Below are 19,067 nucleotides of genomic sequence, written 5' to 3'. Positions count from 1 at the left end.
TGTCGTCAACGGATCCTTGAGACATGGACGATGTGCGAGCGAAGGGTTGGAAGGTATGCGACGAAGCTTGATTGGTGGCTGACTTGTGCTAAACCGGCGCTTCGCCGTACGTTCATCTCATATAGCAGGGAGATGGCCGAATGGCGCCGCCGTACGACCGACTTTTATTTTGCAGCGCTGCGCGACCTGGACGATGGTCCGCCGGGACCGGACGTCTGGACCGAACGCAAAAGGATAAAAGCTAAACTAGTGGCTTTAGCTCGGAAACATCTTCAGGGAACCATGGTGCGCCCCAGATGTCACGATACGATACGACACGAGATTCCTTCCATGCACCACGTCGTGAATGAACGAAAGCACCGACGACGCGTTTTGGTACGGGAGTTAATTACCCGCGAAGACCGAAGAGTGACGCGTCAAGCGGACATTGTCTCTGCATTCGTCGACCATTACCAACACATCCATCGGGAGTAAGCAGCCCGTGTTGATGACCTCGAACGTATAGCCACATACGTCTCCCGTACACTAACTGTGGAAGACGCTGGAACCTTACTGGAAGCTATTAGCTGTGAGGAAGTACATGATGCGATCGCAAAGGGTGCGTTGAATCGCTCCCCAGGCATTGATGGACTTCCTGCTGAATTTTATCGAGAATTTCGCAACGAAATGGCACCGCGGTGGACGGAAATGTACAACGAGTTGTTAAATTCCGATGCGCCTATTCCACCGGCTTTTATGGAAGGCCTCTTGGTGCCAGTACATAAACCGAAGCCAGGAATTACGGTCACACATTATCGCCCCATCACCCTGCTTAATGCAGACTATAAGATCGTTGCACGGATGCTAGGGTCCCGATGTCGTATGTTGATTCGTAGCGTTCTCTCCCCAGAACAGACGACAACGGGTGGATCGGTGAATGTGCAAACAGCTACTGGCGAATGCCGTGATGTAATAGCGCTGGCGGAGGAGTGCCGGCTTAAAGCGTCGATGGTGGCGGTTGATTTTGACAGTGCTTTTGATAAGGTGCGCCACAACTATCTGTACGCTGTTCTGGAACAAATGGGATTTCCAGACTGTTTTACTGGTCTCATTAGAAGGATTTATGGGAGCGCACAATCCTTGGTACACGTTAATGGGCGTATAGCAGGGCCCATTCATATTCGACGTTCCATTCGCCAGGGCTGCCCTCTTTCGATGCTGCTGTTCGCGATAGCGTTGGAACCATTAATTGGGAGGCTAACAAATTCTCTTTCTGGGGTGGAACTGCGGGGCTACACCTTCAAATGTCGTGCTTATACGGACGACCTCCTGCTGCTCGTTCGTTCTGAGGAAGAGGTGAAGACGGTTCTTGAACTGTTGTTGGACCACAGTGTGACGGCGGGTAGTGCAGTGAACATGAACAAATCGGCAGCAATGCCGGTTGGAAAGGGCCTTACGCCGGAAGAAATCAGTCCGTTTCCTTATGTGCAACGATTCCGCTATCTCGGCATAGACTTTACCTCATCTGTGAAACATACTGCGGCAGTTAACTACCGACGTATTTTACAGACAACACGTACCATGGTCCGCCAACATCTCCTACGACGCCTTGATCCGTTGCAGCGAGTCGAATATCTGAACACTTATGTGGTTTCTCGAATGGTGCATATTTCGCAGATCCTGCCCCTACCACTCACGCTCGGGCATCGACTTCAATCAGCACTAGGCTATTTTGTGATGATTGGGTCGCCCCTCAAGGTGCGATACGCAACGCTCACGCTCCCTACGGACAAGGGGGGACTCGGACTTACGAATGTTCGCTGCCGAGCGACGGCGCTCCTTCTAGCCACGATGTACAAGCAATGGCGTAGCGGGCGTGATTCCCTTACATCCCGCCTACTGGATCTCCTAGTTCCAGCGTCCCTCACACCTCCGGTGGCGGTGGGCAACATTACGCCACGTTTTGCGCATGTATCAACATTTATCGGGGAACTTAGTTATATCAGAGACGAGCTTCCGCGCACGAGACCACTATGCTTGAAGGATTTTTATGTTTAGCTGCTACGACGGATAAGTCGTAATGTCATTGAACTGAAACACCCCACGTTGCATTGGCCGAAGATTTGGAGACATGTGCACCAAAAATTCTTTCCTACCTTCGTTCGGGCACTGTGGTTCTCTGTCACCTGTGGCAAGTTCAACACCAACCAACGACTCCATGCAATTGGACTAGTGGACACTCCACTGTGCCCGAAATGTCGCCAAGTGGATGACGATCATCACCGCTTAACTTCTATCGCGGTGGAGGACGTATGGCTCCTAGGACGACAGATGGTGGCTTGCTACCTCCGTGTGACCCCGCAACATATTACACCTGCTTCCTTCTTACATCCGGAGAGTGACTACTTTCCGGCGAATAAATCACAGTCGATCATCTGGGTCAAAGGTTGGACGATCGCGTACGTCTATGGGGATGCTGCCAAGTCGCGACTCGACTTTTGGTATTTCTTACACCAAGCCCACTATGAGGTTCATAGATGGTCACACTATCGGAAAACCTTTGCCAACTATCTTCAGGCAGTCTTCCTCGACCCCCCACGCAGTTGGGATGTGCCGGGTGCAGTCGGTGTGCACATTTGACAGCTGATAATGAACCTCACGCTTCTCTCAACGCTCCATATGTAATGCACATACTATACCATGAAATGATCTACATGATCTACATGTTCCTTTTAACAGGGTGATTGTGGACAATAAATAAATATAATAAATAAAAAAAAAGAAGATGGTAGAACACTTGCGCGCGAAGGCAAAGGTCCCGAGTTCGAGTCTCGGGCGGGCACACAGTTTTAATCTGCCAGGAAGTTTAATGTGTTTCTTGTTTAAATGGTTCAAATGGCTCTGAGTGCTATGGGACTTAACACCTGTGGTCATCAGTCCCGCAGAACTTAGAACTACTTAAACCTAACTAACCTAAGGATAGCACACACATCCATGCCCGAGGCAGATTTCGAAGCTGCCACCGTAGCGATCACGCGGTTCCAAACTGAAGTGCCTAGAACCGCACGGCCACACCGGCCGGCTGTGTTTCTTGTCCATGAGATAATCTGCAAATGTGGAATGACTGCTGTTACTCCTAAGTACCCTTCTGTCTTCAGTATATCTGATGTTGTTTGTTTAATATAATTAGAGTTTCAATTTTAACGCATGAGTTAGTAGATGCCAGACATGTTGTGTTTGTTGATGTTAGTGTTAACTGCCCTCAGTTTCTTTTGCATAGAGTTGTCTGTTCTGTAGGCTATTTTCATTCCTTGGCTTTTGAATATATTGCCTATTCTATGAGCTACTTTGTTGTTGTAGGTAAGTGTGTGCCATTTGCTTGATGTTGGGGATGTTTATTTTCAGACGCATTGCGTGTGCTTCTCTTCTGTGAGTTTATGTTCCGAGTGCTTGTGGTTATGTATTGGTGTTGATCTGTTTGCTGTTGTTAGTAAGGTGCTTTATTCATTTTTGTTTTAATTTTTTGGTTTAATTTGTTCATCATGTTTGTTTTCTATCCATTTTAAACTGCAATTTGTTTAACATTTGCGGCTCATTTTTGTAGTTGTCCTCATTGAGGGGACTTTTATTCAATCAGTGTAGCATGTGTCCTAACAAAACAACATAATTTAAGACAATAGTTCAATAGGAAAAAATATAACTAAAAAACGATAGTATCATATTAGGACTAGAAACCAAAAAATTACATTAAAAAATCCATAAACGTTTATTAATCGTAGATGACATACTACAGGACAATATTTATAGCTAGTCTCCAAATACCCAACAGTATTGTGGACTTCAGTATGTAATGGTGGGGTATATATTTATCATTTATGTTAATATTTCTGTCAATACTTAGAGTAACGTAAATCCTATATTCTCAAAACCTAGTACGTTTCATAATGCATAAATGTTTATATATTGTTCAACAGATAACAAATAAAACCCAGTGAAGATGGATAAACTGCCCCGAAACACACAAAAGCAGTAAAACAAGTAAAAACGGTATTTGCTCCATTCAGAACCACATTTCCTTATTACATACAGATCAGTACCTTTATTTCAACCGTTACGGTTGCTAAGTGTTGGGCTCTCTTTCATGCGCTGTCTTTCATATCTTCGTGATGACCATCTTTTGCACACTCGTGTCTTCGCGGTCACAGGACTGGACGTATACGTAACTGGATTGACAAAATCTCTAGCACCCTACTGCATTCAGGCTGGCCCGCTAAGTCACCCAATCTAATTCCTTTAGAAAATGCCCAGGACTATTTAACAGCGGATAAAACCTAGCAATAAATATTTCCACTGCTCTGCAGGATCTAATTATCAATGAAAAGCTGTCGCTGAGTATGGCACACCTGACGCAATTGTGCATTCTCTTCCTCATGGATTTGAGACCATTACCCAGGCGGAGTTATACTGTGTCAGTGAGACGTCTCGTGGAGTGACCAATTTTCGTCTTGTGTTGTTGCTTTTGATCGAAACTGTACAGTTAGGACACGTCACTCGGTCATGACTTTTAACTATAACATCGTGAAAATAAGTAATGCGAATGTAGAGAGGACTACGCAAATACAGTAGCTCCCTAGCCATTATCAGGAAGTGTGATTTTTAGATTGTCAGTTCAAGACTGGTGTGAATGAACTTACAACGACGTAGAGGATAGCCTCCCTGGAGTGGTCGTGGTTACGATGCCGGTGGCGGCCGGCAGAGTGCGCGAGAGCCGCGCGGTACACGGCAGGCAGCAGAGACCCGCGGCACACCGGCTCAAGTTGCCTGCAACATTATAAATACACCATCACTACAACATTCTCTTCAATTTTTGACATATAATAAATATTTTAGTCAGCTGTTAACTCCGCCATAAACGTCAGGAACTGACTATAGGAAGACATGCTGCGCTGGTGCTTTCATAGGAAAGGCCGATTGATATACACTAATGTGCCAAAATACAAGAGACTTTCAATAAATAATGCAGCACATTCATATATGAAAGCAGGTTGGTTTTCTTCAGGATTCCAGAGCACAATATTATTCCCCACCGTTTTGACTATAAAATCCTATTTTTCAACATTATCTCCGTTCAATGCGACGGCCTCAGGCTCCGTTACAGAGAGGGCCCATATGCCCACATGGTACGACTCCACTGGTCGACGTCGGATCCAACGTCTTCTTGCATCAATAAACATCCCCATCATCCACGTACTACTACCCGCGGAGTCCATCCTTTATTGGACCAAACATACGGAAATCTGGAAGTGCGAGATCCGGGCTGCAGGGTGGATGAAGAGCAAGTGTCAAGTAAGTTTTGGGAGCTCCTCTAAAGTGTTCAGACTTGTGTGACACCTTGCGTTGTTATGGAGAAGGAGACGTTCGTTTGCATTTTTGTGGCCACGAACACACTGAAGTCGTTTCTTTAAGTTCCTGATGCTGGCACAATAGACTTCAGAGATTATCGGCGCACCATGAGGGAGGATATCAACAGAAAAACTCCATCAGATTCTAAGAAGTCCGTCGCCAGGACTTTACCAGCAGAGAGCGTGGCTTTCAACTTTTTCTTCGGAGGTGAAGTGGTGTGATATCACTCCATGGATTGCCGTTTTGTTTCCGGTTAGAGTTAATGAACCCACGTTTCATCGCATCTGACGATGTTCGACAATTCTCGCGATCAGCCTCATAACGCGCAAGAAACTCCGCACAGATGGTCCTTCTGTAAGGAGGCGACAAACCGAGCGGATACACACATCTGAGTACGCCACTGTTAGCGCTACGTCCTGTTATGCAGTGAGATAGTTGACTGTGATCTGTCGAACACCCTTAATGAAAGTGTCGCCACGTTCCAACATTGCAAAGAGTTACAGCTGTGAGCATCCGGCCTGCATGTGGGAGATATGACAGGTTCACACGACCTTGTTCCGATGATAAGACTTCTCGTCCAACGACTCGCAGTGCTTATGTTCCTGCCAGGTCTCCGTAGACATTTTGCAAGCGCCTCTAATATCTGCGATGCTCTGGTTTTGGCAAAAAAAAAAAAAAACTCAGTCCCAGCTCTCTGCTTGGAACGTACCTCCGTTACAGATGCCATTTGAAGGCTACTTTTAACGTCGCCTCCTATTGGAACTTCGTGAAGCTATAGGGGCTGAAGCGGGAACATTTCAAGATATACCACAACCGAAACTGACATAGAAAAAAATGTCTTGCAATACTTATAGAACACCCCTCGTTCTACAACTACTGGCCACTGCGAGACTGAATGATGCCTGGTTGGCCCTCCTCAGCAGCTCACGTCTACAGACCGTGTTATCAACAATTACCAGATCTGCATCACAGAGATGTGCATTCAGCTGTTTTAGTAACAATATATGTAACAATAAGTTATTTAATTATAATCACACAGTTATTCAGCAGTATCTACATAAAACCGTTAGATTTCTTCCAAACATATAGAAATAACGGACTGTTACAGTAATAGTACCGTATTTTTTTCCTCAGGTCACCAATTTTCCGAACGTACATGATAGTGTGAGAAAATGCCAAGTGGTACAGAGTAATCAATACTCATATATAAAGACAAGTTGGTTAACGTTTTTACCAAAATTTTCAATAATTACCTGACCAAAATACTTCAGACTTTCACATGATATTCTAATGAACAATGAGGCATACGAGCAGTTTTAACACATATATTCCTCGAGTTCCTGGCGTTCAGTCACTTAAGGTTAGTGCATTAAGAAGTAAGGCCTCCAACATTACTTACATATTGATTTACTAAGGTGATGCATTTCTCAGCTATTGGACCCTCAGACATCTTCAGCATTCGGCGCTACTGACCACTTCAATACAGCTGCATATGGTACGACGTATCACCAAGCCGATCTTTCCAATGCCGGGTCGTATCGAGGTAGTAATAAGACATATGGTGGTTAGCCACAACGTATGTGCCTAAAGCCACTGGTGTCTTGAACACTCGCGTACCGACCTCAAGCAGGTATTCAAGGAAGATCATAATGAGGTCGTCTACGAGCGATAACAATGAGATATAATAATTATCCCTTGCTCACGGCCTACGGGTATAAGCAGCGGCAAGCAAAACAAATGCAGTAAGCGTTGTGAACAGCAACAGAGGTGGAAATGTGATTGATAATTGTCCACAATCGTCTATGTGGACGAATTTGATTTGAGCGTAGGTCCGTAAAATGTCTCTTGAACAACACCCACCTAAAGCACGAAGAAAATCACTGGCGGAAAGCAGTAGTATAAGGCACACAGTATCATTCTGTAATGAATCATGAGTCGATGTCGAAAGTAGTATTCACGCCTGATTAGACTGCGGACAGCTAAAGGAGGCCACATTGTGTGAATAGCATCAGATTATCGATATAGGTGACTGATGATCTGATCATGAAGCAGTACTGGTATATCTACTGATATCCTCGTATTTAACCTCTTCAAAGTAAAGGGACAAGAAAACTAATTTGTGACGCATACAGTTGGTGATTCCGTCCAACAGGGATCGATTTTTTGTCAGAACGCTATATGTTTAGATTATAGCTAGACTCTACTGGCCAGGTTTTGGGTCAAATTTCTAGGAAAGGCGTGTCGTAACTTGACGAGCACCTACTACGGCTTTAATAATGCTTCTCTCGAAGAGTTTTGAAATGTCCTTCAAAATGCGAACAGCATTTATTTCGAGTACAAAGGACTTTGACCATAAATTATATTGCAGGAAAATAACTGAATAACTGTGACTCAGTTATTTGTGCCTCAACTGTACCTCAGATGGAAAACGCTTGCTCTCAGTTCCTAAGTCTTAGAGACCCAAAATATACAGCACTTAAATTGAAGTGTTTCATGGTGTACTGTAGCTGACAGTATTCATCCTCTGGTTCGCACCAGATCTAATAAATTATTTACATAGGTAGTGCTTTCTCCGTGTGCACTCTGCCCCTGTGTGGCCAATTGAGAAGCTTTTTGATTGAGTACTAGCGGCTCTGGTCACGGAAATTGACAACGACCGGGAAAGTGGTGTGCTGACCACATATCTGCACCCAGTGATGCTTATCGGCTGAGGATGAAACTGCGGTCGCTCGGTATTGTTTGGCCTTCCGAGGCCTGTTTGGGCGGGGGGAGAGTTTTCTCAAATGAAGAGCACTTTTTAATGAAATTTCCTTAATTTGATTGTATATTTTAAAATTCATTTATTTCAAACTATCGTGATTTCAGTTGTATAGCCATCGTAAAGTGCAAAGGTCGACTATCATAAAACGCCAGATATACACAAATAACATGTCATCATTGAAATGTTACGACGCATATCTAATCTCATAAACCATTAGTCGCATTACAGGTTATGAGTACAGATTAAAAATATATAACGTGGCTGACATTGTAGGGAGAAAATTTAACATACTTTACTTTATATATGAAGGCCGAGCCAGTGGTGTTTCATAAATGTGTGCATGGACGTGAGACATACATCTCGTGGCACTGTATCGACCAGCATATACGCAATACTTCAGACACTGTCAGCCGTATTGTGTATTTTAATGTATGTTCATATCCTGTAATGCGACGACTGGAGACCACATATACAGTGTGCGTTGTGCCACATATCATGCAGGCATCTCAGAAATTTGTGATATTTCAACTTTGTACTTCATAATGGCTATGAAGTTGAAATCTCGATAGTGTGAAACAAATGACTATTAAAATATATTGTCAAATAGCGGGAATATCATTCATATAAAGATTTACTTGTCTGTGGTGGCCACCGAAAGGAAAACAATACCCGATAGCTTCAACAAGCGCAACTTGTTTTCTGGTGACGAACGAGTTCCACATCATTACAAGTAGACCTTCTCTAATCAAGCTGAAAAATTGTAAACTCTAAGATACGCCGCATGTTAACAGCAGTCTACTGAAACATGACATTAAGTAACTCTTCATATCATGCAGTTAAGTAAATGGCGTCAGTTTTGCTCAACATCAGTGTGACAACCATCTTTCCGCGCTACATGAAGAGCGGAATTTATGTTCAATACATGGTCTCTATGGTCTCGTTACAACTGAAAAGGTCTGAACGTCTCTTGGAATTTCTCAGAATTATTCGTAACATCTAAGAATGAATGGTGTGATCACTTATATTAATGTAGTACAATATTCCATTATAGAAAACTTCGAAGATGTCGATAAATATTCAATAAAAAATAAATGCTTGGGAATTTGATGTCACTGATTTCATCTTTTTCTAATTCCAGTCATTGCGTTTCATTGAGTTTAAATAACATCGAATAGGCTATATTCGAAGGGCAGGTTAGCCACGAACCTCTAGTAAGTGTGTACACCCACCAGTGGTGCTGCTGTGGCATAACTTGTGGGACAACCTGAGGTTCAAGTGATTGGAAATAATACTAGTAAATATCAGTGGCGTCACAAGTCGGACACGGTCTTAGAAGCGTTTTAGACTAACGTATATGTTGCACTCAAGTGCTCACGATAAGCAGAAAATTTGTGTCAGGATATCAGTCTGACAAAAGTTTACATGTCATTGTATATTACTGATAAAGCGAACGAAAAGAGAGAGAGAGAGAGAGAGAACGAGAGAGAGAGAGATATCAGAGATCAGTGCCTAGCACAAAAGTCAAAATACAACCTTTTTAAACGAGATGTTTCTGTTAGGCCGTTCGTATTATTTCCCGTAAATCTTGGTCGTTTCGCCTCTTTGACAGATCACCGGGTGAAACGCTACAAGCGTCAGGATATCAGTCTGAGAAAATTTTACATGTCATTGTATATTACTGATAAAGCGAACGAAAAGAGAGAGAGAGATTAGAGATCAGTGCCTAGCACAAAAGTCAAAATACAACCTTTTAAAACGAGATGTTTCTGTTAGGCCGTTCGTATTATTTCCCGTAAATCTTGGTCGTTTCGCCTCTTTGACAGATCACCGGGTGAAACGCTAAAAGCCCTTAATAGTTCCGGGCGCTGAATTATATCTGATTAATTTTTATGCAGTTACTAAATATACGTAATTATTTATTTCGGAAAAACACACATTTGGTAATAATTGGACCGAAGTAACATGCTGTTATAACAGGTTGCATGAATTCCTGCTCCGCTCTAATTTTATTACGAATTAACGCAACATACACAAAACAAATGTACAATCGACAAAACAAAATTGTTTGCACGGAAAATGGCTGTCTCACAACGGTCATTCTCGGCGTGTACAGCCACGCCACAAATTGTGGCAACCCCTCCGCCACAATAACGCTCATATGCCAGTGTTATAGCGAGAACATATTATCATAATAGTGAGACGTAGTATACACAACATGTGAAATTAAACATTATACACAAAAGTATAGGAAGTCGGCAGGATTGTGAAATTCATGATGATTTGCCGGGCAGTGCTAGATGCGGCTCGAAGAAACTATTAGCGTCGCTGTGCAAGTGGCTTACGGCCAAAGTGCCTGGTGGTCACTCATTGAATCACAGTTCGGTTCAGCAAAATAGACAGTATTATTTGTTCCCCTTCGTGGTAGGTGCCAACTGTTATTCTGTGGTAGCTTCTCTTGTCTTCAAGAGTAAAACAGTGGTGAATATTATTTGCAGTCTTTAAGAGGACTTTTTAATACGACCTAACAAAAAGTGCATCATGAAACTCACAAAATTTGAAACAAAATTCATCCAAGTTCTTTTAACGGCATTCGTTTTATAGGAGTAAGAGAATATTAATATTGTGGGGAATAATAGTTCTAGATCAATCAGAATTCGTACAAAATTTTATCTTTCACGTAGGAGTGTAGGAGACTGGAAATGATACTCTTTTTCAAATTATGCACTCATGTCTAAGGGCCAAGCTCGCCAGCAGTCCTTTTGCACTTTTATGTTCGCTCACTAACTATATCAATTTCTAAAATAGTCAGGTACAAACGGCTTTGGCGAAGAGAGTTTTGCCGGTATGCGTAAACATACTTGCAGAAGGAGCAGACAGAATGGGTAAGCAAATGCAGTAGAAATAACTGTTAAGATTGAACTGAGTAAGAGAGAATAAATGTTTAACTACAAGTTCCTATAATTTGGTTAGCAATATGCAGGGAAAACAATGTTCAACTATTCAGTGTAATGGGTCTGAATAGGACGTTTAAATTCTGTCATACAATATTGATTAAAAAGCGGTTGGACGTGTATAATGATCCGAAAGAGATAATCGTGCACGAAACTGAACGATCCTTCATGTAACTGGACAAGTGTAGAATATGGTTTTCCATCTGAAATTATGGTTCGTTTTTCCATAATTTTCAAGAAAAATAGAATTCAGTATTTTCTGTAGAATTAGGGTACGAAAGTACAGAATTAAGATGAGCGAATGCACAACGATTTGCCTTATTGCAACTAGAATTTACTTTCATAAAATGACTATTTATTTTATGTTCTTACAGTGTTTTGAGTTTACCCAAAAGATAATATTATTACTGCAAATAATTTTGAAAATATAGGAAAGGTGCCTATTATGGGAAAGTTCGCTAACGTGAGACAGCTATATTCTGACTCAAGTAAGTATTCAGACATGTTGGGAAGTGTTAGAACGTAGTTCCCACAGCTCCTGAGGCGTAGACTACTGACAGTAAGATCATTACGAAGCTAGACATAGTTGGGAACGCTTGTTTTTAAAAGGAGTGAATTTAAAGTTTCTTAGCACATGTGCTTATTGGACTGAAATACCCAAAGTTGAGTATCTGTTGAACAATAGTCATATGATTATATTCTTCACAAAGTGCTCTTTCATTCGTTATGATCAGTCGTCTTTCAATCCGAACATCGTAACTATAAGGCTAGGTTATTATCATAAGATGATCCACTGCTAATAAACCATACCATGGGTATTCTATTACGCGGCAGTATCGCATATTAGGACACGCTATCTTACATTAGGATAACTTCAGCCTGTCAGCCTAATAGCTGGATTCATACTTATAATTTTAACAACTGTGTACTATGTGGAGCTATCTAATGATGCTAATATTTAATGAGCATCATGTCCTATTTGTGTGATAGACAAAACAAGAAAAAACCGAGTCAATATCATCCGTTTATTACCCCATTCCATGTATAACATGCAGCCCCTTCTGTGGAATTCATGGGACCATTTAAAACACATAGTTCGCAAAAAAAGAAACAGACTCCTTGTGGGCAAGTAATCCAAGTGAAGTATTAACCACACTTTTGGTTACAAGATTGTTTGAGGCCGCCTACTTGAAAGCATTAACAATGGAGGTTCTATAAACAGCTTCTGGAAAACGGGACTTTTCACATGTAGTAGGCATATACTTAAACAATGACTTTACAATATATGAGGAGTTTCGCGTACAAGAAGCAAATAACGGCGTAAACGTGAGAACAAATAGCATCCGCATTGCTCTCAAAATTGGCAAGTCACGCCAAGAGCCAACAGCTCCGATAAAATCAGGACGTTTCGAATCTGTTAAGTAGGTAATATCGTCTCCATAAAGGGAGCGTTTGAAAAAATCCAAAGAGAAGAAAGCTACAGCGGAATGAAAGAAAATAGAACGAAAGTGGTTTTATTGACAAATAAAAATAGAAAAACACAGAAACAAAACCTTCCAGTCATTCAAAGTCTGATACAAATTTAATTGAGGTCAATGCTTCAGGTGTGCAATCTGAAGAAGAGGTGATTGCGAACGGCTTGGGAACATAGTGGAAACTGGACTCATTCTCGAGCTAGACGGCATTAAAAGCCGGACGTTCCATACAGGTGTCAACTAACACGTTGCCTTGCTGAGGCGCCGTCTCCTTTCCGAAGCCCGACCCTCGAGGCCGATCAGTGACCCCTGTCTCGAGCCACCGATTTATCTACTTGTGGCCTAAGGGAGGTTGAACGCCGCACCTGACTGACCCTTCACGTGCACTGAAAACATCATACTGGACGCTATCTCTCGTGCACCGCGTATGCTGAGACATTCCGGCATTAAATCACTGTTTATCAGATACCTGTCTTTGGCATCGCAGCCCGATATATTTGTGTTACGCTTGAAAAGTATCAGGGAACAATAGTGTAAATGGTATCAAGGGAACGTGAACCTTAATTGCTTCAGTGTAATTCCAAGGCCTCAAACGCTGCCACGCTGCTACGACGTAACTATACAGATTTGCTCTTATTTGAACCATCTCGGTGTCTAAACAGATAAAAGCGAATGTCACAGCGTATATAGAAAACAATATAAGTAATTATACACAATAGCTGAAAATTAAAAACTCTCATTGTTACACTCTCCTCAACGACACAGCTCCAAACTCTTCCACCAATGTGCTGAAATATTGTCATATGCGTAAAATAGCCAACGGTTTCCTGTGTGTGAAGCCGTTGAGTAAGGATAGCCATCCAGCTTTTTATGGCCAAGAGGTATGCAGCCGGTTAAATGAAACTGAGGAAATGAGTCTTGAGAAATCCAGTAGCTATAGGGTTTCAATAACCTATTTTTTGATTCACAAGAAAATACAAGCCATTATATCATTTACGTAAATGTAATTTTCACCCTTCCCATTAAGGATTCGTTCAGTGGCCTGTTTAAGAATGAAGCAAATTGTACTTTTATGTGTTTGAGAACTTCGGCATGAATATTATCTGGTCCTCGAACTTCTCCGTTTTTCAGTTTCGTTCTTCAACTAACGGTGTCGTTATCAAACTATTGTGTATTTATTATTTAGCGCACATCAGTCTTTAGCTGGTTTCTCAAGTAGACTCTTGCGTTGCACCTGTTTATGCTGATGATCAAGCGACTCTCGGCTTAGGAACTTAAGATCTGTGTATTGTGCCGGTCTGATTTGATGGGTGCATAGAGGTACCTCTGATAGTCCCTTTTAGATCACCTTGTATGTCGCCTATAACACACGACAGCTCAGGTGACACCGGAATCTTCTTTATGATGTGATGTATTACTTCTTGTAATGCTTCAGCCTTTAGATTTACATTGGTTGATCTTCTGTTAAATTTGGATACTGTTTCTTGTAGCTTGTTCCACTTTAATTTCTTAAAGTTAAATCTTTCTGCCATAATGAATCCAGAGTGGACTGCCCACTTCAAAATTTTATTTATAGATCTTCTTTTCGTTAGTGTGATTTCTATGTTAGTAGCTTCGTCAACTGTCTTTGTACGTCTCAGGTTCTCTCAGACGATTCATCACTAACACGGCAAGTTCTTGAATGATGTCTAAAATCATTTGGTCTCTTATCATCTCTGTGTTTGCTACACCAAAGTACACTATATGCATTTATATCTGCTGTTACCAACAAATTTTCACCGCTAGCGTACTTGTTCGCATCCCTGATTTTTTTTTTCAATAATTTGTTTATATAGTGAGAGTATTGTATATGAGACTCCATTCGCTATTTTAGTAGATAAATGAAATAGAATCCGATTGTTCGCTACAAGTTTCCGAAATTTTGTTGATCGTCATACCTCTGATTATAACTTATTATAATAACTGGTTTCGATTTTGCTGATCGAAGGACGTAGCTGAAGTCTGCTGGGAAATGCGTGAGTCTCCCATTTTTCAAATATTGCTTCCGGATACACAACAGATAAACTCCAATGTTCTCTGCCCTTTTCCTAAGTTGAGCCATTACAGCTGGAGCTGGCCATTGCATTCATCCATGGGATCGTACGAGGTACCTACACACGTTGTGTAGACCCAGTGATACCGATATCTTTTTATAGACTTGATGCACAAAGCCACATAATTCTTTAAAACCTGTGAGCAAATTAATGGACCTCAGTATTAATCTATCTGCTGCCTCGATTGACGGAAGGTGACTTTACTGAGTTTTATATTTATTTAAGTCTACTGTTCTTTTTATAAATCTTAGTCTTATATAGTGTCTGTATTTGTTAGTTTCGTCACTTTGTTTGGCATATGATTCCACTTCGTCCTTGTTCATTTATTTGTGATGTGTATCCGCAATGCTCTTGGGTAGATTGTCTGTTTTTTCAGGCTGCACCGTAGGAGGTGTGTCTTGTCCACTGTTATCGTAAGTTATTGCTCCTGTTTCCAACTTCACTGATTTAACATCTTTGCCATTTATGCTAGTATCATAAATTTTTATCCCTGTACATGTGTTATCTATTACTATTATTTACGTATGGACCCAATAGGACCACGCGAGGTACAATCCATCAATGTCACGTTTGATGGTTGGCCTTTCTTTGTGGCCAAATGCCGGCCGCGGTGGTCTCGCGGTTAAGGCGCTCAGTCCGGAACCGCGTGACTGCTACGGTCGCAGGTTCGAATCCTGCCTCGGGCATGGATGTGTGTGATGTCCTTAGGTTAGTCAGGTTTAAGTAGTTCTATGTTCTAGGGGACTGATGACCATAGACGTTAAGTCCCATAGTGCTCAGAGCTATTCGAACCATTTTTTTTGTGGCCAAATTTTTTTCATCCTTTCAGAATGAAGTCTCTTTCTTTCATCATACCACGGTGTTGCAGTCAGTTTTCTAATTTCCCTCTGACGATCTTTCCAATCAAATATATTTTGTCTGAATGTTTTCCTATCTTAAGGTCTGCCTGAGTTACACCGGCTGCTTTAAGATCTTCCTTAATGCCAGTCATCTATTTCATTGGCTCAGTTTTGGCCTCACTTCTGTTTTGGTAGAATTCTACTATTTGTTTTGTCAATTTAGTGGCTGCCATTCTTTTAATGTGCACATAAAATTTAAGTCTTCGGTTTCTCATGTCACCATGTATGTCTGTGTGTTCTTCTATTTCCTTATTACTTCTTAGCCTATAAATTTCTCCATCAGTTATTTTGGGGCCTAATATTTTCCTAACAACCTTTCTTTCTTTCTTTAAAATTTCTTCAATATCCCTCTTTCTGTTTAAAATTAAAGTTTCTTCTTCATAAACACATTCGGGTTTGATTGCAGTGCTGTAATGTCCAAGTTTACTGAATTTAGAAAGTGATTTTTTTATTATAAATATTTTGTGTTAATCTGAAAGCAGTTGCCATCTTTTGACAACGAACTTCATTTGCAGCTTTTTCCAGATCGTTTTCTTGTATGATTTCCCCCCCCCCCCTATTTAATCTGAGATACTCTTTTTATTTTTCCATACTTCCTATTCAAAAAGTTTGGTGCATGTTTGTTGCGTGTCATGTATTCCGTTTTTTCGAATGATATTTGTAGTCCTATCTTTCCCGAGACTTTTTTAAGAATTTCAATTTGTTTCTCAGCTGTGGTAACATCCCTAGTTAAAATTGCCAGATCACCTCCAAAGGCGAGGCAATCTACTCTAATATCACTTCTACCTAACTTGATTTATTGGTCTATATTTTGAATCGACTTTTGCTCTCTCCATTCTGTAATTACTTCTTCCAAAACACAGTTAAACAGTAATGGAGAGAGTCCATCTCCCTGTCTAGCACACCAGCCTTTTTTTCAAATGGTTCAGAAATCTCTCCCACGAATAGGACTTTAGGTCTAGTCTCCGTTAACGTTTCCTTAATCAGTGTCAGAGTTTTATTGTTTGACCCTTGTTCCTTTAAAATTTGGAAAAGAGATTCACGATCAACTGAGCCGTAAGCCTTTTTAAAATCCACAAGTGAAAAAACAATATAGATGCTAGAAAAGGTTCACATGGCTCTAAGCACTACGGGACTTAACATCTGAGATCATCAATCCCTTAGACTTAGAACTACTTAAACCTAACCAACCTAAGGACATCAGACACATCCATGCCCGAGGCAGGACTCAAACCTGCAACCGTAGCAGGTCCTGTTCCGGACTGAAGCGCATAGAACCGCTCGGTCACAGCGGCCGGCTTACTAGAAATCCTTTGGTGTCTGAGGATTAGTTTTAAAGCAAGAATTTTTCCGGACAGAATCTGTTTGGTGTGAAGCCTGCTTGGTATTCACCAATTTTAGGTTCTAGCTGTTCTTGGGCCAAATCAAGTAAACACTGCGAGAGAATTTTGTATGTGACTGAGAGGAGCGAGATTCTTCTTTGATGATTAAAATCGGTCCCATCCCCTTTTTTATGCAGGGGATGAATTAAGGTAGCTTTCAAGTCCTCAGAAATTTTCTCAGTTCGCCAGATATGTCCTATTAGTTGAGTGATCTCATTTATATCGTTAGGGCCAGCTGAGCTTTAGTAATTCTGCGAGTATGCCGTATTCTCCGGATGCTTTATTGTTTTTAAGCATATTAATTTGTTTAGTTATTTTGATTTTGTCAGATGCTATAGAGTTAGGGTTGGTGATATTAATTTGCTGCGGTTGTAATTTATTCGCTGGTTCTGGACAGTTCAATAGTTTTTCAAAATAATTAGCAAGTTACTTACAATTTTTCTGGTTGTTAAGAGCCAAACTGCCGTTTTCATTTTTGAAGCAAAGACTGTGAGACTATGTACACTTTCCCGGCGTATTTGTGTATAAAATTTAACGACGAGAGCAGCGTAGCTTTTCTCACCTGATGAAGGCGGCCAGGTAGACCACTGAAATATTGTGTTCAGATGACAGTTTCATCCGGCTGGAAACCCAACAAGAATTTGATAAAGACTGTGAGGTTGGTAACCAGTTAGTTTTGTCTTGAATGTTTTATAAAAGTTTCTTGGATTGTTCTTTTGGAAACATTTTCGATTTACAAAAGTTGCGCATTTTCGTAGTTTCTTCTAGTCTGTCGGATTAATTTAGATGTTTCTTTTCTCACAGTTAGAAAGGTGTTTTGCTTTTTTTCAGTTTTGTTACTATTCCAATTTTTGAGTGCCTCATACCAAGACTTAACTGCTGCTTCACAATCCGCCTTCTACCAAGGGTGTTTTTGTTTCTTTAGAAGCGGAATTAAATTTTGTGCTATTTAAATTAACGTTTCTTTTAGGCTCTGCCAATTGTCGAATTGTTTTTAGTCAAGTTCACTTGTTAGACTTGGGATTATTTTAGCAGTGTCAAGTTTTAGGATAACATTTTTTGTTTTGTTTTGGAGAGTTTCTGAGGCTGAAGTTTTAATTTTATTCGCGTTCTATAATGGTCAGAATGAATATTAGCTCCTTTCCTAACTTGAACAACTAAAATTGCTTTGTAGTTAGGGTATGAAATTGCTACATGATCGATTTGAAATTGCCCATTAAATACATTGGGTGCCCGCCTGGTTTTTTGTTTAGAAGGGTTCTTTTTTAAATGGGTTGACATGATTTTAAGGTTAAAATGTTTCCATGTTTCAACAAGTCGTTGGCCATTTTGGTTTGTCCACTTATGCTTAGGAAATCCACCCACCATTATCTTTACCTAATTGATCATTAAAATCACCCATTAAAATTTTACCATGGTTTGAGGGAACTTTCGAGATCATGCTTTCTAATGTTTCCCAAGTTTCATTAACTTCATCAGGTTTTTTACGGTTATTCTCATTGACTGGCATATGGGCATTAATTAAAGTGTATGCTTTCTTTGAGCATTTAAGAGAAATTGTAATTAGTGTATTATGTATGGGATTTCCCTGTTACTGAGTTTAAAATATTTTTGGAGACTGCAAAAGCAACTCCCAGACGTGGCGCATTATTAAGTATTCTTTTATCAGTTTTACTTTTAAAAAGACGATAATTGTCGAAATCCATGGTGTTATTATCCGTCATTCGTGTTTCTTGAAATCCGAAAATTCGAACCTTCTGTTCTTTTAATGTACTCCAAACGTATGTATTTTACCTGGTTGCTAAAGTGTTTGTATGTTAATTGTTGCTAAAAGTATCTGTTTTGGTGTTAAAATATCCAAAGGACTCCGAATTCCTCTGCTGAATCACACTGCATTTCAACCTGGCCGCACCAGAATCCGAAAGACCAGTTGTGTCAGTGATACCGGCGGTGGATTGACCACCTGAGATAATATTGCGATTATCGAAGTGCTCCATGCTGATTGTACCTGGAACCAGATGGGGTTGAGAAGACTCATTGAGTCAACTCAGAATGTTAAGACTGGAAGGGTTACTTCCAGAATACGAACTTCAGCCGCACCACTGATGCACAGACGCTGGCCAT

General features: G+C 41.0%; 1 protein-coding gene across 1 annotated transcript in view; it reads right to left on the bottom strand.

The window, feature by feature from the left end:
* Positions 1-19,067, bottom strand: part of LOC126299169 (uncharacterized) — a 514,148-nt gene that overhangs the window by 98,402 nt on the left and 396,679 nt on the right. Inside the window, exon 4 of the mRNA XM_049990930.1 lies at positions 4,674-4,800. Within this exon, the coding sequence (XP_049846887.1) occupies positions 4,674-4,800 (127 nt within the window). The remainder of the gene's footprint in view (positions 1-4,673; positions 4,801-19,067) is intronic.

Source organism: Schistocerca gregaria, chromosome X, assembly GCF_023897955.1.
Source record: "Schistocerca gregaria isolate iqSchGreg1 chromosome X, iqSchGreg1.2, whole genome shotgun sequence".
Lineage (NCBI taxonomy): Eukaryota > Metazoa > Arthropoda > Insecta > Orthoptera > Acrididae > Schistocerca > Schistocerca gregaria.
Note: the sequence above shows the minus strand (reverse complement) of the source record. Positions and strands in the feature narration are given on the sequence as shown.